The sequence below is a fragment of the Palaemon carinicauda genome, chromosome 25, assembly GCF_036898095.1.
Source record: "Palaemon carinicauda isolate YSFRI2023 chromosome 25, ASM3689809v2, whole genome shotgun sequence".
In the NCBI taxonomy this organism is placed as follows: domain Eukaryota; kingdom Metazoa; phylum Arthropoda; class Malacostraca; order Decapoda; family Palaemonidae; genus Palaemon; species Palaemon carinicauda.
Genome location: NC_090749.1, coordinates 106,101,521 through 106,126,733, shown reverse-complemented (window position 1 = coordinate 106,126,733; position 25,213 = coordinate 106,101,521). Strand labels below are relative to the sequence as shown.

The window sequence follows — 25,213 nt, the reverse complement described above, 5'->3', positions numbered from 1 at the left end:
GAGTGGTCTGATCTGCGATGTAAAGGCCGTTCCTAAGGTGGACCGATCATCTCGTCAGTGAAGCCGACGCTGTGGAAAACAGCGGAGTGTTGGAAGTCGGAGAGAGACGTTTGCTGGACTTTACCAACCCGCTCTTGGATCGCATCTCGTTTGTCTCCTGTCAGATACGGCCCTTTTACCTCTGTAGTCTTCAGACAACGCTGTACAGTCTAACTGGCATATTCTCTTGATGTACATGACCTTCCCGTGTCTGACCATCCATGCTTCAACTGAAGGTTTATTCCCTTTTTTATTATTTTCTTCCTCATCTTAATCTCACCAGGACAAATGTCGGAAGAACTATTTTAATGCCCCTAGCCTCATCTGTTACTTTTAAATTGTTTATCTCATTCCAACTTTCTTCTATCTTGGTGTCCGAAGTGTTTTAACATTTGCTTCGCAGTGCAATTGCAAGGCTTTCCCCTCAATTACACCTCGGTTCTGAATAGCCTGCTTGGTCCAAGCGCAGGTCCAATATTCTGTCTTATTCTGCTATCGTTGTTGTTGAAGTAGGATACAGGTTAAATTATCTTAATGTCCCAGTGACTTATAAACCTATTGAAATATGTTCGTCTTAGGTTTGCAGCATCTTCACTTGAGTATCCTCAGGTCCAATCTGTTTCATTTATAATTACCTCCGCCAATGAAGTTGGAAGGAGGTTATGTTTTCGCTCCTGTTTGTGCGTTTGTGAACAGCTTCCTGGCCATAATTTTAAGCGTAGTGTCATGAAACTTGCAGGGATTAACTGTATGTAAAAAGCAGGGAATGATTGAATTTTGGAAGGTCAAAGGTCATGGTCAAGCAAAATGTCCAGTTCACGTAATCGGCTGTAAGTTTGAACATCGTTGTCACAGAGACCTCAAACTTGGTTCATATTTAAGCGTATGAAAATCCACGGCAATTAATAGATGTTAAGGTCGAGAAATAAGCTACCGCAACGGAGGTCTGCGCTCTACTGAGTGCCCCTCTAGTTTTAAAGGTTTTACCTTGAGTGGAGGTCATAATAAACAGAAGGAAGTTACAGTACCTCTTTTTTTCCATAATCATTCTGTTACCCGCCCCATTGAACTCTTGTATATGGCTGTTAAAATTAAACCAAGTTCAGTAGTTAATAGTTAATACCGCTAGCAAAATGCCTTATTTCTATTAATTACTAGCATTTGGCTGCTCACACATTGCAACCACTTATTTCTCAATGAGAGTTTAAAAAAAAAGAAAATTTATGATAATTGCTAAATAATGAAGCCCTGGGAAAATGGCTTGCCCTAAAACCTATCAAGGTACTTCATGGTTTGAAATGGGAAATAAATTAAATTTCCAGTCATCAAAATACACTACATTATTATTAAAAGCTAAGCTACAACTCTAGTTGGAAAAGCAAGATGCTATAAGGCCAAGGGCTCCAGCAGGGGAAAATAGCCCAGTGAGAAAAGGAAACAAGGAAACTACGTGAGAAGTAATAAACCATTAAAAGTAAAATATTTTCAGAACAATAACAATATTAAATTAGATCTTTCATATATAAACTATAAAAGCTTAAAAAAGAGAAGAGATAGAGAAATAAGATAGAACAGTGTGCTCAAGTGTAGCCTCAAGCAAGAGAACTCTAATCCAAGACAGTGGAAGACCATAATACAGAACCTATGGCACTACCCAAGACTAGAGAACAGTGGTTTGATTTTGGAGTATTCTCCTCATAGAAGAGCTGGTTGAGATTCTAGTATGTTCCCCCCTCTCTGGAGGCGCAGCCTTTTCAAGTGTAGTCTCAAGCAAGAGAACTCTAATCCAAGACAATGAAAGGCCATAGTACAGAGGCTATGGCCCTACCCAAGACTAGAGAACAGTGGTTTGATTTTGGAGTATCCTTCTCATAGAAGAGCTGGTTCAGATTCTAGTATGTTCCCCCCTCTCTGGAGGCGCGGCCTTTTCATCCATCTACAGACGATCAATAATCGGCAGCTGCGGAGTCGCTCCTTGCACGGACACAGCTCAAGTTTCAATGAAATGTCTGAAGAATACGAATCTTAAAGCATTGTTATGAACGGAAAGATATTAAGGTACCTGTCAGCCACAATTGAAGGATTGAAATCTTGCTGGACTATATAGATGGGGACGGAAAAGCCTTGAGAGACAACGTAATGGAGGGAGGAAGGCCAGAACATGCACACTCCGGCGTTGCGTCCGTTAGAAATGCTGTCGTTGGAACGGGAATATTCACCAGGAGTCGTGTTTTATGTTACTTTTGGTTTTTCGGAAAAGCACGATTATTTCGAGGGACGGGTCCTGTCGTGGGATAAGCAGTACTGTACTTGCATTGAGTAGCCTTCCGAATGGGCTTAATTGTTTTGAGTTTATTATCATCATTTGAAGTAAGTCTTTTGTAGGCTAAGCAGTACTTACATCGGGTCGCCTTTTGATAGGGTTTAATTGTTTTGAGTTATTATTATTCGAAGTACGTAAGTATTCATATGGAGTCAAAGATCTTCCAGGTACATTTGAATGCTCTAATTTTGTTCCCTGTTGAGAAACTATTCATGAAATATAACCTTTTAAATAATTGTTTTTATATATATATAAATAAATGTTTTCCAGGTGATACTTGAATATCTTTATTTAAAAAAAAAATGCATTTTATTAATTAATTTTCCTCTATCATATATTTTGAGAACCTTTTAAAATGTGTGCGGTGCATATGTCACCAAATTAGGCAAAATCATCTTTTTGGGTTGTGTGTGACATGGAACTTATGTTTGCTCAGAATACAATGTTAGTAATTTTAGTCATTTCCAAGTAATGTACTTTTTTAATTTTCCATTTCTGTTGAAGATTTCCTTTTACGAATTGTCCAAGCACAGCGATGTGTCCGTGCCTTTCCCCCCTCCCCCCAATTACCCAGCCATTGCAGGGTGTAGTTGCTCAAAAGTAGTATTGTTTTTTGTTCCAGTAGTAGATGTCAGAGATTCATAGTGTCCGTAATGTTTCTTTTTTTTGTGCCGTATGATACAACCACTTTGGCTGTATAAAATCCTTTTGGCATTTATTGTACAGCTCATAAATTTCACATTCCAGAGATTTCAGGCTACTGTTATTGAATTGTGCAACGAAATCTACTCCGTTTCGTAAGATCTCGAGAGGAACTTTTTCTCGACCCCCAAAAGACCCTCTCGACCTCCAGAGAATTCAGGTCATTGAGATTTCAGGTCATTGTTATCAAATTCTGCTCTGTTTCATTGATCTCTGGCGTCTTCTATTGAATAGAGAGAAAGAAATCTAGAAAGTCTTTTTCTCACCCCTCAAAAGACCCACTCAACCTTGCAATTTTGAGCACCTAAACCCCTCTTTGCCCAGTTGAGACTCCTTGTTCTCCCTGTTTGTTGTTTTCCCCCCTTTCCCCATTGCCAATATTGCGTAAGTGTTAGCAGCTCAATCCCCATGCTGAAGTGGCATAAGAGTGTCTTGGGCCCCCTGCACATGGGCCGGTTTTCGGGGGACTTCCTCTGTTCTGTGGCAAGAAATTGGCAGCACGTGTTTCTGATGATGCCCAAACACGTGCCAATTTGTGGGAATTCATAGAAACGAGTGCCATATTTCTCATCACAGTGGCATCCGCCGTCCGCTGAAAACTGCCCTGTGTTTGTGGGGGCCCTCGTGCTTACCTGTATACCTGATCAAGCTCTCATATCATTGTTGTGTTTCACAGTCTCTCATCCTCACTTGAACTGTAGAATGTTAGGCCTCGCGCACACGAAGGGAGTGTTGTATTTTGTATGATTTAGATTTGCCACGGTCAAAGCTTACGTGTGAATTTAGACGTATAGTCTATATTCACATTTTGTTTTGTCTTTTATCTTTTTAAGTTAAGTTTCAAAGTGGCTTTCAGCAGTACTGTTTTTTTAATAGAGAGAATTCTACTTATTATTTTCACTTCTCAAAGTAAATGCAGTGTTCTATACTATATTTTGAAGCTGTGTTATGTGTTTTATAGACTGTAATTTTATAGGTCTCGTTGCTTTTCCTCCCCTGGTGTGTGCATCAAGCCATGTGATCTATATTTCCCCCCCATCTCCTCATGAAGAAGATTTCAAAACATGTCTTTTGTCACGTCCTCCTCTCTCTCTCTGTGTGTGCGTGCGTTTGCGTGTGTGTGTGTGCGTGTGCGTGTCCGTCCCTCTCTGCCAACTTCCTCCTTATTATCTTCTTCTTCTTCCCCTTCTTGGTGCACCTCCTGCCTCCTCCTCTTCCGTAGAAGTGCACAGTGGATCACCAACACAATGAGGAATGCAAAGACCTGGTGGTTATGGACAAGCGTATTCAGGTATATCGCCTTTCCCGTTAAGTCTGCCTTGGCCCCCGTATTATCATTTTTTTTTTTCAGTTGTTGTTGTTGTTTACTGTTGTTGTTGTGCCTGCATCCGTTGCTTCTTGTTGTGCCTGCCTACGTAACTGCATCCTTTACTTTTTTTAAAATTTCCTTTTGGCTGTACATAGGGAGACTTGCTGATTATTTTTTTTTTTTCATCTAGGCATCAGTTGGGACCTTTTAGACTCATCCTAAACTTTTGTGAATGAAACGTCGTCCCGTTTACTCCGATCGGCGCACCCTCGTCTTCGGCGATTGCTCGCGCGGAGACACGGGGTAGTAGTCCGTAGTTCCCGTTATGTTTTATTTGCTACCATTTGTGTTCATTAGGAAGGTATTATTTATTGCTTGAGAGATATATATACATAGAGATATATTTATGCCTGCAAGTGTTCAATTCCCCCCATTTCTGTGAAGTGCACCTAAATTAATATTTGTTAATTTCACATTTATTTATTTATTTAATTTTTTTTTGTTTCTTGGTTTTGGTTTCATCTTTCGGTTTGTGAGACTCATATTGTGAAGGGTATTTTCAGCCAGGTTTTTAAACCCCGTCCCTGACGGTAAAGTGACGGATTAATAATACTGGAAACATCGTCCAGTGGTGATGAAGGCTAAAAGGTAAACATTGCTTTTCTTCAATATTAAACTTGGATTGCATTCGAACTCACTTCTTTATAGAACATTATTGTAATATGAAAAAGGCCTTAGAAGAGAATGTTGTTCGAGAATATCATAATATTATCAAGTCTTAGGAGTACTACAGTCCATTTCTTTTAGGGAGGCATATTTGCACCGACTCGTAGCGGTGCCCTTTTAGCTCGGAAAAGTTTCCTGGTCGCTGATTGGTTGGACATGATAATTCTAACCAATCAGCGACCAGGAAACTTTTCCGAGCTAAAAGGGCACCGCTGCGAGTCGGTGCAAATCTGCCTCCCTAAAAGAAATGGACTATAGAAAATACACTAATGTTACTTCGCAAGCAGCTTTTCGTGACATACAACCATAGCGCAAAGGGACGGAGAGTCTAACAATTTGGCTGAAAATCATAAATTCTTTACAATTTTTTTTTTTTTTTTTTACTATGGACTGTTGAAGAGGTGTGGTAACATTGTAACAATGTCTGACTTTTGCTTTACTTTAATATATGCACCCATGTAGAGTGCCAGTTGACTACTGAACGCTCTTCTCCTTAGGTTGATTAGAAACGGCATCCGAAGAATTAAGTAGGCGACCCTCTTGGGAATAGTGTCGCGAGGGTCATAAAAAACACGATTTAGCAACTCCGCTGACCCAGCACAAAGTACGATGTGCGGTGCTGTACTTAGTTTGAGAAGGAGCTGTAGATTATTAATTATATTTGTTCCCTGAATTACAGACTACTGAAGGTGGTAGATGTCGGTGAGATTCGAGTTACAGTATTCAGAATTATGTTGTAGACCTTAGTGATGTAGATAAATAATTACTATTGTCTTCGTAGAAGTTTATAAGGTACATTAGATTACATTACTGTACTGTACTACGCTCAGACCTTTGTTTTTCTCCCAAGAATATTTGGAAATGAATAAATTATTATAAGATTTCTTCCAGTAATTGTTTAAAATTTGGTCATGAATTAATGTTGATGTGATCTTCACTGTTGTTCCCAAGTAAAAAAATTTTGTCACGGAAAAAATAATTGTGAGTAAAGTATTTGTTGAATTTTATCTTGAAAAACATTAGACAATCAACTGGCATTATACATTATTTTTTTTCCTTAGGTAATTTTGAAATATATGAAGATTGATTTTAATATGTTAGTATAGATTAATAGACTTTGAAATCGTTAGATCCTAGGTGTAGTGTTTAGTACATCTTGGCATTTTCGAGAGAGTTTGGAGGCTGCGTTAGACATAGCGGTAGATTTAGATTTTCCTTTGGCCTGAGTCTCGGAGAGCATAGCAGAATCTAGCTAATTGTTAGTACGTTTGGCATGGCAATTGCTCTCGCTAATGCAGGTTGCTAAATAGAGTAGAGGATAACGATCGTTTTTTCAAAATCAGATTTGGTATCGTTCTCGACGCTGAGTATGTTTTCCGGTGTTTAGAGTTTTTCATTATTGTTAAATTGCATTTCCGTATTTAAATGATCGGTTTTAAAACAGGTGGATTTGTAGATCCACGAAATGCGTCTAGAAATGGAACGTCGGCCAGGTATGTTCGGATGGCAAGGCGTACAATTTTGAACATACAGAGTAATCCTGGCCTGAGGGCATCGGATATTATTTTTACTTTTACCGTCGAAAATTTCTGTGACGGAAGTAGAAATATCAAACGGCCAACAATAACTGCTCGTCTTATTAGCTTCCGGTCTGTGTTCTGTTCCGTCTCTGCTTGCACCAGACTGCCAAGAGGTCTTGCAAACTTCAACGCTTAGGACCAGCATGAAAGCAATTTTTATTTGTTCTCTTGTGTCTTTTATTTTGTGCAGTGTACGATTTATATTTATTGCTTGCATGGCAATAATGTACTACGACCAATTATTGAATTATTTCTCGAGGCAGAATATTTATTCCGGTCATGTCTGAACTGAGGAAAGTTGCGTACTGTACGTCGTGGATAGTCTGCCGTTCAAGCAATATATATTTTCAATTAAATGTTAGTCGTACAGCTCGGACAATATATATTTTCAAGTAAATTTCAAATTGTATAGTAGTAATGGAATTTTATGATATGTAATCTGAAAAAAAGGCCATTTGTACGTATGTACGTACTCTCACTCAACTGTATATACTCTATTGTAAAATTCTCTTATCAATAAATCTGTCCTCGAGATAATATCACTCATTTTACAGTTATGCAAGAAAACTTATTCACCAAGATCAATCTCCATATTTTTTGCGTAACCGACGATACGTCGGCCAACGGAACAATCTCTCTCAAATTGATACTAGAGGTGTAAAATATTACTCACGAATCTCTGTATTTCATATGTTGATCGGGAAGTATGTTTACCTCCTCTTGTTTATCATCAATAATCATGTTTAATATATACTTCGATACTCATAGCATCTCACGAGAGGTTCACATTAACGTCCTGAACGCACCAAGAAGTTAATTCCCTTTCGCTTAAAGTCTACTACGAGGTATTTGCAAATCGTTACTGCTTGGCAGAGGCCGCAAGGTTAACACTCATTAGACGTACAGATAGCATTAGTACGCTTTCAATCAATGAACGTAAATGAACTCTGTTCATTTTGGGTTCACATTGTCTATTTGATCACTTCTTCTTTTCTTAGTTGGTGTGAATTCTGGCAGTACATATGTTCAACTTGTATTGCAGGATTAAGTTGTCTAGCACTCTCTTGTGGGGTTACTAGCAACGTGTGACCCCCATCATACCACCTGGTTTCACTTTACCCTTAAAATTGGTCCTCAGTGGTGGCCTCGAATCAATTTTTTTATTTTGTGTATTTGACATCTTTTTCTTTTTTTTCCTTCTATCATAACTGTTCAATATTTTACTTTTCCTTCTACCTCGTAACTGTTTGATATTTTTCCTTTCCTGTATCTTATACAATACCCATCTATCTCTCGAGAGGATGGTTTAGTTATGGTAATCCCCGCTCGTTTCCATTTGGGCTTGTGTTTAGGTAAGGGAATTCGGCACCACCAGACTATCTTTCCGGGAAGATTTAACGAGGTAGAGGCCACAGCAGAATTTAAACATACTCAGGGATGATCAAACATTATTATAACTTCTAGACTTTGATTTTGAATTATTATCTTATACATTCCTATTGTTCCTCCTCTTTTTTTTTTATTCCAACTTCTGAAATCATTCACAAATTTTGTAAAGTAATTCACACGGGATACAGACCGAGTGTCTCTTAACTTATCAGTCCGTCCATCGTCATGTTTGTAACTTAACCATTGTTTCGACCTGTCGTAATATGTAAGGGTAATTCGTGAGTTTTCAGTTCAAATATTACTTATACATTATTATATTTAACATTCAGTAGTCTCTCTACTTAACATAGCCTCTGTACAGTCAGGTTTGGGACATAGACTCCTACTTCAGAGCTTTTTGTAGTGCAATATATCTCCGTAAGATTCTGTACTAACTTCAGGCTTATCTGGTTCTTTTTGACGTTCCTCTCTAATTAACTTTCGATGTAACGCATGAGTGCTATTTACACGTTACTTTGGGTTAGAGGATATCATGTTTGTAAACTATTAACAATAGTATTTTGGAGGTTTTGCTCGTTTACAACTAACTACGTTTCTCTAAAAGGACGACGGGATTAACTCCCTGTTTTACGTGCCTTCGTCGGCCAGGTTCTGGCTGTTTTTGTCTTGTTTGTTGCGACTGACAAAACGAGAATGAACTCTCTCTCTCTCTCTCTATTGTGCGACAAACTGCTTGTAACTCCCGAGTATCACTCACCGTACATCTGATAATCATTTTACTTTGAAACTCATTTATTGCAGGTTCTTATCATGATTTGATTTCTCGTAACTTTAAGTTCGTGTATGCGTGCTATGGCTCATATGCATTTATCATGTATTAAACCCGATATGCAGCACGCTTGGCCCTCTTCTTGTCACGTTGGTGTATATTTTGTTGAGTTCATTACATTTCCAAGTACATTTACATGTTTTTGCACAGAATTATAGTTTTTATAATTTATGATATTGATGTCAGCAATCACACTATTGGCACATAAGCTTAGATTATCTTATGTTACTTCTATCAATAGCTGTAAGCTTTTCTATTGATGGTTGTACGTGTTTCTATTAATATTGTACATATTTCTGTTGACGGTTGTATGTATTTCTATCAATAGATGTACGTATTTCTGCTAATGGTTATACGTACAGTATTTCTATTAATGGATGTACGTATTTCTATTAATGGATGTACGTATTTCTATTAATGGTTGTACGTACTTTTATTGATGGTTGTAGTTTATCTTAATGGCTGTACGTATTTCTATTGATGGTTGTACGTGTTTCTTTTAATTGTTATGCGTATTTCCATTGATGGTTGTACGTATTTCAATTAACGGATGTGCGTATTCTTATTAATGGTTGTACGTACTGCTAGTACAGTAATGGTTGTACATAATCGTTCCACGTATCTCATCGTATCACGGAGCTTATGTTATCATCACATCTTTGTGTCAGTGTATTGTATGTCCACACCTCTCTCGGTGCGATCGTTCATCTCACAGAAACACACAAACACAGACTGTAGTACGTGTTTTGCAGTACGTACCGCTTACATAACACCGACGTACAACGACGCTGCTAGAGGAAGAAGAGCTTATATTGTAATGGCTAAAGCTGAATGTGAAGGATATGGTTACTGTTTACACCAATGTGAATGACCTTTAAACAGTGCTCTCGCGGTTCACGTACCGAGTTGGATACTAATGTATTTGCTGAGAGTACGTAGTGCTTAACAGAAGCAAGTTATTCAAACAGATAATTTTGACTATCTGTAACTAATTCTAAACATATTTACACAGCCTAACAGTTTATTATTTTATGAAAAAAACACCATTTTCAAATTTGGGTATTTTTAAAAGACTGTACAGAATGAAATAAACTATAAATTTTGTCCATTTTAGCATTTTTGTCTGGCTTTTAAGACCAATTATACTTGCAAGTAGAATAAATATGCTATTTGATAAAGCAAAACTTTCATATACAGCAAGTGTCTGATTAAAAAAAGGAGAAATAAATATTCCTATGTATTTTTTCTTCTGCTTATACTCTTGGGTGTGATATATTGTACGTTTAAACCATCTTTTCTTTACCCATAAACAGTGCAAAGCAACGTCTTGCCTATTGTAAGTTCACATCAATCATTTGGCTAGAATGTAGACCTGCTGTTGTGACCAGTTCCTTTTATTATTATTATTATTATCATTATTATTATTATTATTATTACTATGGGTGTATTTTGAACTTCATATCGAATTGCCGTACCGTACCATATTTGAAGAGGGAGGGTGACTAGAAGAGCTAGAGAGCTTTGAGTGCCAATAGACTCATTTTTATTTTCACCTTTATTTTGGTTTTGTGGACTTCCTCCTTCCTATCGTAATTGGTGAGGCATTACTATTAACTCCTATATTGTACTCAGAAGTATGCTACTTTCTTGTGCATGGGTTAGCAGACACTTGTAGCTGAACATTGTAATACTCTCTAATGTAAGCGAGGGTGTGGGTACGTCTCTTAGAAATCTCCCTAGAGGACCACTCTAACTGGAAGTGTGACTTGTAACTTTAAGTATAGACTACTTCTGGAGTATAGACTGTCGCACCATTATCGCTTAGTTACCTCATTGTGGGCGATTCCTGTATGCTATGTAAATAATATGTTTATGCACTACTGTACGCATATTTCTAAGCTTATTGTCCAAATTGTTATATTAATATACACTACAGTTTTACGTATTGTAACAATATACGTACAATTAAGCACTAAGCATAGTTCTAAGCTTACAGTATTACCCAATTTGTTATATTAATATACACTACCGTTTTACGTAATGTAAATATATACGTACGTATATGCACTAAGCTTATTTCTAAGCTTATTACCCAATTTGTCATATTAATATACACTACCGTTTTACGTAATATAAAGATATACATACGTATATGCACTAAGCTTATTTCTAAGCCTATTACCCAATTTGTTATATTAGTACACGCTAGTTTTATGTAACGTAAAGACATACGTACATTTATGCACTAAGCTTATTTCTTAGGTTATCACTTAATTTGTTGTAGTAGTACACACTAGTTTTATGAAACGTAAAGATATACACACATTTATGCACTAAGCATAGTTCTAAGCTTATTACCCAATTTGTGTTAGTACACGCTAGTTTTATGTAACATAAAGATATACGTACATTTATGCACTAATCGTATTTCTGAGCTTATTACGTAATTTTTATATTAGTACACTCTAGTTTTATGTAACAAACATACATTTATGCACCTAGCATATTTCTAAGCTTATTACCCAATTTATTATACTGTATTGATAAACATTACCGTTTTACATAACATAGAGTTATGCATTTATGCACTAAGCATATTTCTGAGCTTATTACGTAATGTGTTATATTAATACACACTACCGTTTTACAAAGTTTATTAGTAGGTTCATAATGACTGCTTTTGATGCGGTCGCAAGTAGCCGCGGGTCCCAATTTGGAAGACAGTCGACAGTCCATACTCCCAGCGTAGCGTCCTATCGTAATGCCACTTGTTGGAAAGTTCAGTTAACGAACGATTCTTCTCGTAGAACCAGTACTGTAGACACCACATAGCCTCGGCTTTGTACGATAGTTGCGGGTGAAAAAAATGTTGAAGAAATAGAAGGGGGGATTCTGTTTTTAGTTAGTCATGCTCACTCCGTGATTATTATTTCATTATTTCTCTGTCTGAATTCCAGTTTCCAATTGAAATGTCCATGCCCTGGATCCTGACAGATCACATTCTCCGGACGAAGGACGCTTCCATGATGGAGTAAGTATTGATACGTTCCGTTTGTCTTTGCAGTCGGTCCTCCTCACGTGGTGCGCTGTAGGCGTTATCATCCGAGGGTCTCGAGTGTTACCAACTTTCTTAGATTTCTACATAACCTCCGTTCCCTTTTCTTGTCTTCCATCTTATTGTCTGACCTCTCTTATCCAGTACCTTCGTAGCTCACGAGTGGGGATGTCCCCCCAGTTGTACCTCGGTGCTGAATGTCCTCCCCGAACCCAGCAGCTGGTTATATGGTCCAGAATCATATCATTACTTTTATTTGTATTATCCCAATTTCCTTAACTTGACCGTACTTTAATTTTAAATCAAAACAACTATTACAGCAAAGAATGTCCCGTCTTACGTCGTTAACTGATTCCAAGAGCCCCGACGTAAGTCTTGTCTTTGACGTATAGTACGTTTGATTTACGTCTTATTCATTGAATACGTAAAGTAGTTACAACCTGCTATCATTATATAAAAACCAGATATCTACATTAATAATCTTCTTGTAAAGTAGAATACTGTCCAGTTAGAGCATTTAATTGTTATTCTATGACGTAGAAACCAATACTCCTTGGGGTAAAACGACGTAACGTTTTGACCTTTGTTTTTAACACTCATGGATCGGCAACGTAAAGTCGGAACCAACTTATTGATGATAATTATAATACAAGATATTATCCCTTTTACCCCCAGGCTATTTGGAAATTTCCAACCCTTAACCTCCAGGGGTTATTTTTTTTTCAAGCACATTTTGCAGTATATTTTTTTTAAATTGCTCTAACAGCCTTAATTTTCGTCATAGAGAGGTCAGGTTGGTCTCATTCTCTTGGAAAATGCCTGAAGTTTCTCAAAAATATGCAAAAAAAAAAATGTAAATAGTAGTTTTTTTGCAAGGACGTACCGGTACGTCCAGGGGGGTAAAGGGATGAGTTTTGTGAAACGTACCAGTACTGTACGTTCTTTTGGGGGTAAAAGGGTTAATACTCATGGATCGGCAATGTAAAGTCAGAACCAACTAATTGATGATGATTATAATACAATATATTAACAAAAATAATATTTTGATATCCTTTTGTTTGTCTTAAGGGTTATGGGAATGAGTAAGTGTTTGGTTGAACTAATCTTATAATTCTTTGGAGAGTTCATTGATTGATGGTAAAGTCTCAATTTAATTTGATTACGAGATAAGTGAAATATGGCAGGATGATGTGATTATGTAAATGTTCAAGTAGAAGTTAGTTGTCTGTCCTCATGTGTTGGTAATAGAAGTGCGTGTCTTAATTTTTTTAGAGGGAATGTACAGTATAGTAATTAATATTTACCCGTAATTTCATTAATGACAAGTATTGTACGTATCTTAATGGTAATTTTTCTTTTAAGTACTTTTTATACATATTTTCATTATAAGAGAATGCTTGTGTTGAAAGTTTAACACCTATGAAAGGTAATAGTTAACTAATATATCTCTCTCTCTCTCTCAATCTGTCTCTCACACGTCTGTCAATTTCAGGTGCGTGTTATACCCGCTGGATCTGTACAACGACAGCGCCTACTACGCTCTGACGCAGTTCCGCAAGCAGTTCCTGTACGACGAGATCGAAGCTGAAGTCAACCTGTGTTTTGATCAGTTCGTCTTCAAGTTGTCCGAACAGATCTTCTCGCACTACAAGCACTTAGCGGGAAGGTGCGTATTGTCCGTGAATGATCAAGTTACTTTAGCTTTTATCTCAAAAATTATTACTGTATTGAGTTTATCAAAGGAATCGTGTCACGCTACAAACACCTGGAAGGTCATGTTTTACTAGGGAAAGTTCTTCAGCTTTTATCACAGAAATTATTACTGTATTCAGTTGTTTATCAAATGAATCATGTCATGCTACAAACACCTGGAAGGTCACGTTTTACTAGGGAAAGTTCTTCAAATGACCGTATCAGTATTGTACTCTGTTCTGTCAAAGGTCATTTGCCATGGCTGTCCAACCCACTGCTACAATGTTTCTATATTTCTTTCACTTTTTACCTGTTCCATTTTGTTTGTTCTCACTAAATCATACAACTTCTCTAACAATGGATCGCTCAAACTTCCCTTTTTCGTTTATGAAACGATATTAAAATCGCTTTCATTAAGGTTCGAGTGGGACTCGGTGAATGGGTTAAATTGCGTGCCGCGAGTCCGCTTACATAAGAACGAGATGAGTTCTAAGAGTAGGTTTTCAAGTTAGGAAGTCTTAAAGACCATCATAATCAAGTTAGGCATCTTGATCATAACCCCCAAACCGTCTCCTCTCCATTGACAGCACGGTATGGAGTTTACCAATATAGATATAAAAAAAACTTACAGCTATTTCTGCAAATCACTTATTTAAAAGTTAATTGACTTATAATTATTTTTTTTCTTTATATAGAACTTCCCGCTTGAGAGAACAGAATGTCCTCAACTTTTACCATTCGAAGACACAAACTCAAATCTATCGGAAAATAACAAAGATAAATACTGCAATAAAACAATATTATATCATTTAACCCTTTTACCCCCAGGCTATTTGGAACTTTCCAACCCTTAACCCCGAGGGGTCATTTTATTTCCAAGCACATTTTGCAGTATATATTTTTTTTAAATTGCTCTAACAGCCTTAATTTTTGTCATAGAGAGGTCAGGTTGGTCTCATTCTCTTGGAAAATGCCTGAAGTTTCTCAAAAAATTATCAAAAATATGCAAAAAAAAAAATGTAAATAGCAGATTTTTGCAAGGATGTACCGGTACGTCCATGGGGGTAAAGGGATGAGTTTTGTGAAACGTACCAGTACGTCCTTTGGGGGTAAAAGGGTTAATACAGTAGGAAAAACAACATTGTATTAACCTGATATCTATTTCATATCAAACCCAATTATATTTTTACTTTTGTAGTTGGAAATCATTGGTATTGGGTTCAGGTTGGGCCCGCCTTAGATCATAATTTAACAAAATTCAAATTACAAACAGTTTCTTGGAATCCGATAAGTTTGTAAGTTGATTAAAGATAACGTCTTTAATGGCATTCCATTTAAGAGACACTAGTTTTTTTTGGTAGGATCTCCACCTCAAGACTTCCCTTTTCAAATTGCAATAAATAACTTACCTTTTCTTTCCTTGGAACCTAATAAGTTAAGTTCTGTATATTAATTAAAGATAACATCTTTAACCCTTTTACCCCCAGGCTATTTGGAACTTTCCAACCTTTAACCTCCCGGAATTTTTTTTTCCAAGCACATTTGGCAGTATATTTTTTTTAAATTGCTCTAACAGCCTTAATTTTCGTCATAGAGAGGTCAGGTTGGTCTCATTCTCTTGGAAAATGCCTGAAGTTTCTCAAAACGTTATAAAAAATATGCAAAAAAAAAATGTAAATAGCAATTTTTGCAAGGACGTACTGGTACGTCCATGGGGGTAAAGGGATGAGTTTTGTAAAACGTAGCAGTACGTTCTTTGGGGGTAAAAGGGTTAACCCTTTTACCCCCAGGCTATTTGGAACTCTCCAACCCTTAACCTCCAGGGGTTTTTTTTTCAACCACTTTTTGCAATATATATTTTTTTAAATTGCTCTAACAGCCTTAATTTTTGTCATAGAGAGGTCAGGTTGGTCTCATTCTTTTGGAAAATGCCTGAAGTTTCTCAAAAAATTATCAAAAATACGCAAAAAAAAATGTAAATAGCAGGTTTTTGCAAGGACGTACCAGCACGTCCATGGGGGTAAAGGGATGAGTTTTGTGAAACGTACCAATACGGCCTTTTTGGGGGTTAAAGGGTTAATGGCATTCCATTCAAAAGGCAAGAGCTTTCTTTTTAGGATCTCAAGACTTCCCTTTTCAAATTACGATGAATAATATTTTTTTTTTCCGCAGCATCTTGTTGGACAAACGCTTTCGAGGGGAATGCAGTCAGCACCACATGAGGATACACTATCCGCCTGCCAATAGGTACGACCTTTTGTCTGTCTGTCTCTGTCTTGTGAGGTGTGTGTGCATAAAGTAATTACCTCCACCCAAGAAGTTGGAAGGAGGTTACCTTTTGGCCCCCTGTTTGTGTGTTTGTGAACAGCTTCCTGGCCACAATTTTAATCTTAGAGTAATGAAACTTGCAGGGATTAATTGTTATGTAAAAAGCTGGAAATGATTAAATTTTGGAAGGTCAAGGTCAAAGATTAAGGTCACAGTCAAGCAAAATGTCCAATTCATGTAATCAGCCGTAAGTTTGACACAGAGACTTAGGTTCATATTTGAGTATATGAAAATCCACGCCTATTAATAAATATTAAGGTCAAAGGTCAAGGTCGAGCAAAAGTTTGAGAAATAAGCTGTCGTGGCAGAGGCCTGCGTTCTACTGAGTGCCCCTCTAGGTTTTCATAAGGATTTTAATCTTCAAAAGAATTTTTAGTTTTACCATTTTCTGTTCGAGTACTTCTGTCATCTTTTGTTTCATGTGTGTAGTATAGTAATAAATAATTTTTATTTGGATCTTAATTTGCAAAAGAATTTTTAGTTTTACTATTTTCTGTTTGAGTACTTCTGTCATCTTTTGTTTCATGTGTGTAGTATAGTAATAAATAATTTTTATTTGGATCTTAATTTGCAAAAGAATTTTTAGTTTTACTATTTTCTGTTTGAGTACTTCTGTCATCTTTTGTTTCATGTGTGTAGTATAGTAATAAATAATTTTTATTTGGATCTTAATTTGCAAAAGAATTTTTAGTTTTACTATTTTCTGTTTGAGTACTTCTGTCATCTTTTGTTTCATGTGTGTAGTATAGTAATAAATAATTTTTATTTGGATCTTAATTTGCAAAAGAATTTTTAGTTTTACTATTTTCTGTTTGAGTACTTCTATCTTCTTTTGTTTTGTGTATATAGTAATACCTGGCTGTATATATTTGTACTTCACAATTATATTTGATATCTAATGAGTAATGAGATGATATTAGAATAAGGAATTAAATTTCCAAGTTAATATTAAAAACCATCCAATATATTCCTCAAGTACTATCAACTAACCTTGCAAGGTTCGCCGTAGGCATATCGAAGGATCGTACCCTTTTCCTAGCCTTCTACTGTGCCTCTAACCTCTATTAACCTCCTGGTCCAACACTAGAGGCCATACTACATACCATCAAAAATCCAAAAACTCCAATCAATAAATTTTCAATATTAATCTTACCCGATGATCATGTAGCTGATCATGTAGCTGTCAACTCTGTTGCCCGACAGAAATCTAAGGTCGGGATACGCCAGCGATCGCCATACAGGTGGGGGTGTACACAACAGCGCCATCTGTGAGCAGGTACTCAAGTACTTCTTGTCAACAAGAACTCAATTTTTCCTCTGTCGTGCCACAGGCAAGACCTACTAAATACGCCGTCCCTAACTGGATTTGTTTTCACAACGTTTTGGTGAAGTACACTATTCCAGTTTTGAGCTTTCGCTATGCAGGGGTTTTATCTTCATTTCAAAACTTGAACTCGTTTTGGATAGATTTAATTATGGTGACGAAGAGAGTATGGACTCTCTTTCACTTTTAAATGGCCGACCCTTCCCTTAGACGGAAGTGTTGGTGACGAAGAGAGTATGGACTCTCTTTCACTTTTAAATGACCGACCCTTCCCTTAGACGGAAGTGTGTTTAGGTTTTTGGTAATTTTGCTTAACAAGTTATAGATCTATTTATTTTATATCTCTCCGCCATTTATAGGCCTCTTCGATTAACTTTCCATTTATTATAAACTTATAAAAAATTAATTTTTATGTTTGTTTATATGCGACCTTTCCTAATAGTAAGCGGTCCTTACTTGGAACCGAAGTTAATTAACATTGAGCCCGTCATATCGTATTTCCTTTTAAGAATTTATACTTTTTTAATTTTAATGTTTTTGAAAGAATTTCTTTGATAGTCTCGTACTGTTTTCAAAGATGAACTAACGTTTAGTTTAGTCTCCGCAGTTGTTGACGTTCAGAACGTTCAACATGCACTCTATCGTTACGATAGAGAGAGAGTATTTCACGGTTTCACGTTGCAGTAAGAGTAAACCGATTCTAGCGTTTCGTTCATTCTTTCTTAGCTTAAATGGTTTTAATTCTAATAAAGGAACTTTTTATTTGGGAAACCTTTCAGTTTTTTTCCTTTAACAAATAATATGTTTTAACGATATATAATTGGGCTCATCTCTCAGGTTCTAAGTCAAGAGAGAGAGAGAGAGATAGAGACGGAGGGAGAGAGAGGAGAATAAACGTTTCGTTCAAGCGGGTAACGTTGTTCTCGTTTTTTTACTCTTCTCCCTAGTCGCTATAGGGGAAGAAGGTAAAACGTTTCTAGAGTTTTATTCTTGTTCCCAGGCTTTATGTGGTGAGAGATTTTAAACGTAGTTTATTTGATCTAGTGTTTAGTCTCTTTTCCAGCCACTGAATTCTTTATCTTTCATTATGTTTTTCTGTTGCATTGTAAAACTGTTTTCGCAATTACTACCTTTTAATGAAGGATAGGATTGCGTGTTTCAGGTACAAATCACTTATAGTTTCGAGTTCAGTGAAATAAGTGCAAACAGAAAATCAAAAGTGATAAAGTGATATGCGCAAAGTGTTACAGTGTTGCGTTCGAGGGTTCGTCTGTTCGTGCCAGTTGTTCACCTAGTCCGATACCTCTTACAAGCTCCCAAGCCCAGGGGAGAAGTAATGTCGAAGGACTTATGGGTTCCACAGGCCTTGATCGACGAACAGACGTTTCCCTCCGTGGTTTCGGGTGTATCTACACACGTTGCCGACGTGATCACCCCACCCACACAAAGACGAGAGAGCCCATTTATTCCTCGTCTGCGGAAGAGGTTTCTCGCAGAAACCATGGACCAAATCTTGCAGCTTTTAAGTGCAAGTCGGTCCCTTCCGCGCAAGTCCAACGGCCTAGGTGTAGCCACTGGGTCAGTTCGGACTCGCTGCAGTCTTCGACGACTGCACACCTTCCGAGAGAGGCAAGGTGGTACCGCAACAGGCAGTAACTCCGTCTGTTGCCGCACCAGCTGTTTTAGACCCTCAGTCACAACGGACAGTAGCTCCGTTTGTTGCCGTCTTTTATAGACCCTAGTGGTCCATGCTGCAGATATGCAGTCTCAGCTTGCTACCTTCATGCAGGAGTATCGTGCTGAGAAGGTTGACACTGCACCTGTTAACCTACAACCTGCCACGGTTGTGCGCTCAGCAGATACTGCGGCTGCCTGCTCCCACACTCCACCTGTGAGAGCTCCACCACCGATGCGCAGTCGACCCTGCCAGACGCATGTTCATGCTGCACCCTCCGTTGACATGCGTGAGCTACCGCATCAGCAGTGGGAAGGTGCTGTCAAGCTGCCGTGTTTTGCCACAATGCGGCATGCTCCGCAACCCACGGCAGTCCCTCTCACGCACCAGCACTCCGCTTTTGTTGTTGCCAGCTCCCACACTCCGACTGCGGAGAAGGTTGACGATGCACCCGTTGGCCTACAGCCTGCCACGGTTGTGCGCCCGGCATGGCTGCCTGCTCCCACACTCTTGTTGTGAGAGCTCCTCCACCCATGCGCAGTCGACTCTGCCAGACGCATGCTGACTCCCACAGACACACGGAGCTCTCCGTTGCCGTGCGTGAGCTACCACAAGCTGCCGTGTTTTGACACGGTGTGTCAGCCTCAGCAACACACTGTGGTTACCGCCACTCGCCCGCAGCAAACTAGTCAGTCAGGAGTTGAGGCTTCCCCACACAGCTTTGGTTGTTGCCAACTCACAGACTGTCTAACAGTTACATGACATTGCCTTCTGGTGTGCTACTAATACACCAGGGCTGTATGTCCTCACGCAACTGTTGGGGTTGACAGTTCAGTTTTTGACAGTTCACAGACTGTCAAGCAGTTTCATAACGTTGCCTTCTGGTCTGCTGCTTATGCACCAGTGAAACCCTCACTGAGATAACCTAGCTTTTCTCGGACATGGTTCCTGTAGATGAGAAAGTGCTGTTCTCCCTCCTTCTGATATTCCCTTGAGGACTCTGTCATTTGGAGAGGAGCCTTAAGCTGCTTAGCCTCCTATGGACTTTAATTAAAGCATAACATGCTTCCAGGGAGGGTAAATGGTTCCGCTTCAGTCGCTAACCCCGTCTGTTGCCACACCTGCTCCCATAGACCTTGGGCTTTGTTGCAAGACATGCAGTCCAAGCTTAGTCCTTGATAGAGGATTTTTTACGGAGAAGAACCTTCTTGCCAACGACCTTCCTACCGGTTGGTTGTACGCCCTGTTGACGCTGAGGTATCCTACTCACGTCCGCCAGTTGAGATGGTTCCTCCACCGGTGCGACCCAGTGTGGGTTGCCAGTCGCACGTTGACGTTAAGCTACTCTCGGAGGTGGTTGTGGACGTTCAGTGTGTCACTGGGAAGACGTTCAACAACCAGCAGAGGTGACTTGTTGTGACGCAGTGCGGCAACCTCAGCAACCCGATAAGGGGTTGTCTGCACTACCCAGACAGTCTAGACAGTTTCGGGTTGTCGCTGTACTTCCTCGCATCCCCATGGTTGACAGTTCACAGACTGTGCAGCAGTACCATGATCTTGTGTCCGGCTCCGTCACGCATCCACCAGTGCGACCGGATTCAGCGAGTCAGACGTTGCCCACTCCGTTGCCGTTTCCTCATCAGTTTCGGATGAGGAACCCTCTGATGAGGACATGGCTGAACAAGACAATCAACCCCCAGCCCTGCTATCCATCCAGAAGATGCTGAAGAAGGAACACGGCCCTGTCAGGCTGTGGATGAGTCTGGTTAGGACACTGTCATCCGTGGTTCAATTGGTGTCACTTGGAAGACTACACCTCCGTCCTCTTCGGTTTCATCTAGCTCTTCACTGGAAAAGGACAAGACGCTAGAAGCGGTCTCGATCCCGGTTTCCGGAAGATAAGTCTGGTCTGACTTGATGAAAGGACTTTATCAACCTTTTATAGGGTCTTCCCCTGACTGTTCAGACTCCCAACCACGTTCTCTTCTCAGAAGCATCAGACGTAGGCGGGGGTGCGACCTTAGGCGGTAGGGAATGCTCGGGATTATGGAACTCGAGTCAAAGGACAATGCATTTTAACTGCAAGAAGCTTCTGGCAGTACGTCTGACCTGGAAAAGCTTCAGGTCTCTCCTTCAAGGCAAAGTAGTGGAGGTGAACACGGACAACTCCCTGCTTTGATGTTCATCTCCTAGCAAGGAGGGACCTACTCTCTGACATGGTGCGAGTTCGCAAGTGACCTCCTCTCCTGTTCAACAGGTCTAGACTTTTCACTAGTAACAAGTTTCTTCCAAGGCAACTTGAATGTCTTAGCAGATTGTCTCAGTAGGAAGGGACAATAATTCCAACATATTGGACCCTCCACAAAGATGTATGCAAGAGACTTTGGGTCACCTGGGGCCAGCCAACCATAGATCTCTTCGCAACCTCGATGTCCAAGAGGCTCTCAATACTTTGCTCACCTATCCCGGACCCAGCAGTGGTTCTTTTAGATGCCTTTCTACTAGATTAGTCTCATCTAGATCTATATGCATTCCCTCCGTTCTAGATTGTCAACAAGGTACTGCAGAAGTTCGCCTCTCACGATGGGACAAAGTTGACACTAGTTGCTTCCCTCTGGCCCGCGAGAGAATAACTTACCGAGGTACTTCGATGGCTAGTAGACGTTCCCAGAACTCTTCCCCTAAGGGTGGACCTGCTACGTCTGCCACGCGTAAGAAGGTACTCCAAGGCCTCCACGCTCTTCGTCTCACTGCCTTCAGAGTATCGAAAGACTCTCGAGAACTAGAGGTTTTTCGAAGGAGGCAACCAGAGCGATTGTTAGAGCAAGGAGAACATCCACCCTTAGAGTCTACCAATCGAAGTGGGAAATCTTCCGAAACTGGTGCAAGTCAGTATCCGTATCCTCGACCAGTACCTCTGTAACTCAAATAGCTGACTTCCTCTTATATCTGAGGAAAGAGCGATCTCTTTCAGCTCCCACTTTCAAGGGTTACAGAAGCATGTTGGCATCAGTCTTCCGTCGCAGAGGCTTAGATCTTTCCAACAATAAAGATCTACAGGACCTCCTTAAGTCTTTTGAGACCACGAAGGAGCGTCGTTTGGTTACACCTGGTTGGAATTTAGACGTGGTTCTAAGATTCCTTATGTTAGACAGGTTCGAACCACTTCAATCAGCCTCCCTGAAAGATCTCACCTTTAAGACTCTTTTCCTGATATGCTTAACCACAGCTAAAAGAGTCAGTGAGATTCATGCCTTCAGCAAGAACATCGGATTTTCATCCGAAACGGCTACATGTTCTACATCTTGGTTTTCTAGCCAAACACGAGCTGCCTTCTCGGCCTTGACCAATATCGTTCGATATTCCAAACTTATCGTATGGTTGGAAATGAACTAGAAAGAGTATTATGTCCTGTAAGAGCTCTTAAGTTCTATTTTAAAAACCTTTACGAGGCCCGTCTGAAGCTTTATGGTGTTCAGTTAAGAATTCATCTTTGCCTATGTCAGAGAATTCTTTATCCTATTATTTTCAGACTGTTAATACGAGAAGCTCATTCCCTTCTGAATGAGGAAGACCAAGCTTGGCTGAAGGTAAGGACACACGAAGTTAGAGCTGTCACAACTTCCGTGACCTTTAAACAAAATAGATCTCTGCAAAATATATTCGACGCAACCTTTTGGAAAAGCTAATCAGTGTTCGCGTCTTTTATCTTAAGAATGTCCAGTCTCTTTACGAGAACTGCTACACTCTGGGACCATTCGTAGCAACGAGTGCAGTAGTGGTGGGGGCTCCACCACTACAATTCCCTAATTCCAGAACCTTTTTAATCTTTCTCTTGAAATATTTTTGGGTTGTCCGGAAGGCTAAGAAGCCTTCCGCATCCTGGTTGATTTGGCGGGTGGTCAAATTCTTTCTTGAGAAGCGCCTAGATTAGAGGTTGTGATGAGGTCCTTTAGTATGGGTTGCAGCCCTTCATACTTCAGCACCTAGGAGTCGCTCAGCATCCTAAGAGGATCGCTAGGCTCAGTAAGGAAGACGTACTTAAAAAGGCAGAGTAATGGTTCAAGTCGACTTCCTTACCAGGTACTTATTTATTTTATGTTTGTTATTTTGAATAACTGCTAAAATGAGATACGGGATACTTAGCTTCTAATGTTAACATGTATGCTGGTCTCCACCCACCACCCTGGGTGTGAATCAGCTACATGATCATCGGGTAAGATTAATATTGAAAAATTTTATTTTCCTTAGTAAAATAAATTTTTGAATATACTTACCCGATGATCATGAATTTAAGGACCCTCCCTTCCTCCCCATAGAGAACCAGTGGACCGAGGAGAAAATTGAGTTCTTGTTGACAAGAAGTACTTGAGTACCTGCTCACAGATGGCGCTGTTGTGTACACCCCCACCTGTATGGCGATCGCTGGCGTATCCCGACCTTAGATTTCTGTCGGGCAACAGAGTTGACAGCTACATGATCATCGGGTAAGTATATTCAAAAATTTATTTTACTAAGGAAAATAACATTTTCAAAGCAATTATTCAAAACTAAATACTACTTCGCTCCATTCTCCGAAAGGTACGAGACCCTGCTGAAACAGCGTCACGTCCAGCTCCTCGGCCGCAGCATCGACCTGAACAAGCTGATCTGTCAGCGCATCAACTCCTCCATGCACAAGTCGCTGGAGGTTGCCATCGCGAGGTTCGAGGGTGCCGACATAACCTCGGTTGTGGTGAGTAACTGTTCCGTTTTTAAGGCCTTCCACTTATTCGTACGTTTTGGATGATCCATTATTATTATCGTTGTTATTATTATTTCTGGGCTCGACCTGTGTGGGTCCGTGAAATGCTCCTTATAGCACCATTTCTAAGTTATAAATACTGCTAAATATACCAGAGAAAAAGTTGCATGGAATGCCAGGAATATACACAGCTCGCTCACTCTAATAGAGTGTCGGTATAGTAACTGGCGCGTGTTAGAACCACGACCAGAGGTCCCTTACCAATTAATCCTCTCCTTCCTCAATATCCCCCGATACTACTAGGTGCCGTTCTACATCCAATTACTGCCCGCTACTACGACTACCCCACCCCTACCACTACCCACGCTTCTTCCCTAATTCCTTTTCTAGCACCAGTGATATCGAGACGTGTTTGTTTTCATAGCTTTTGTGTTTCTGTGTTTTCAAGATGTCAGAAATCATTATTATTTTTAGTATTAGTATTATTATTATTATTACTATTATCATTATTATTATTACTACTATTATTATCATCATCATCATCATCATCATCATCATCATCATCATCATCATCATCATTATTAGCTAACCTACAACCCTTGTTGGAAAAGCAGGATGCTATAAACCCAAGGGCTCCAACAGGGAAAAATAGCAATATGAGAAAAGGAAACAAGGAAATAAATTAACTACAATTAATGAATAATTAAAATAAAATATTTTAAGAACAGTAACAGCATCTGAATAGATCTTTCATTTATAAAGATAACAACAATAATAATTAATAATGATTGATAACTAATAAATGATAAACAATAAACAAACAATTAAAAATTAATACATACATACATATACCAATGCACTTCCCCCAATTTTTGGGGGTAGCCGACATCAAACAAATGAAACAAATAAGGGGACATCTCTCTACGTTCCTCCCAGCCTGACAAGGGACTCAACCGAGTTTGGCTGGTACTGCTAGGGGTGCCCCACAGCCCACCCTCCCCCATTATCCACCACAGATGAAGCTTCATAATGCTGATTCCCCTACTGGGTCATCCAAGGCACTGGAGGAAGCAGCAGGGCCTACCGGAACTGCGTCACAATCGCTCGCCATTCATTCCTATTTCTAGCACGCTCTCTTGCCTCTCTCACATCCATCCTCCTATCACCCAGAGCTTCTCTCACTCCATCCATCCACCCAAACCTTGGCCTTCCTCTTGTACTTCTCCCATCAACTCTTGCATTCATCACCTTCTTTAGCAGACAGCCATTTTCCATTCTCTCAACATGGCTAAACCACCTCAACACATTCATATCCACTTTAGCTGCTAAATCATTTCTTACACCCGTTCTCACCCTCACTACTTCGTTCCTAACCCTATCTAGTCGAGATACACCAGCCATACTCCTTAGACACTTCATCTCAAACACATTCAATTTCTGTCTCTCCGTCACTTTCATTCCCCACAACTCCGATCCATACATCACAGTTGGTACAATC

At 39.5% G+C, this 25,213-nt stretch overlaps 2 protein-coding genes across 2 annotated transcripts in view; both read left to right on the top strand.

The window, feature by feature from the left end:
• LOC137618818 (uncharacterized) overlaps nt 1-25,213 on the top strand; it is a 413,063-nt gene that overhangs the window by 145,123 nt on the left and 242,727 nt on the right. The gene's annotated exons all lie outside the window — the stretch shown is intronic.
• Cyfip (Cytoplasmic FMR1-interacting protein Sra-1) overlaps nt 1-25,213 on the top strand; it is a 128,246-nt gene that overhangs the window by 84,555 nt on the left and 18,478 nt on the right. The window contains 5 exon segments of the mRNA XM_068349023.1: nt 4,287-4,355; nt 11,855-11,928; nt 13,445-13,618; nt 15,817-15,891; nt 23,553-23,706. Coding sequence (XP_068205124.1) covers nt 4,287-4,355; nt 11,855-11,928; nt 13,445-13,618; nt 15,817-15,891; nt 23,553-23,706 — 546 coding nt within the window.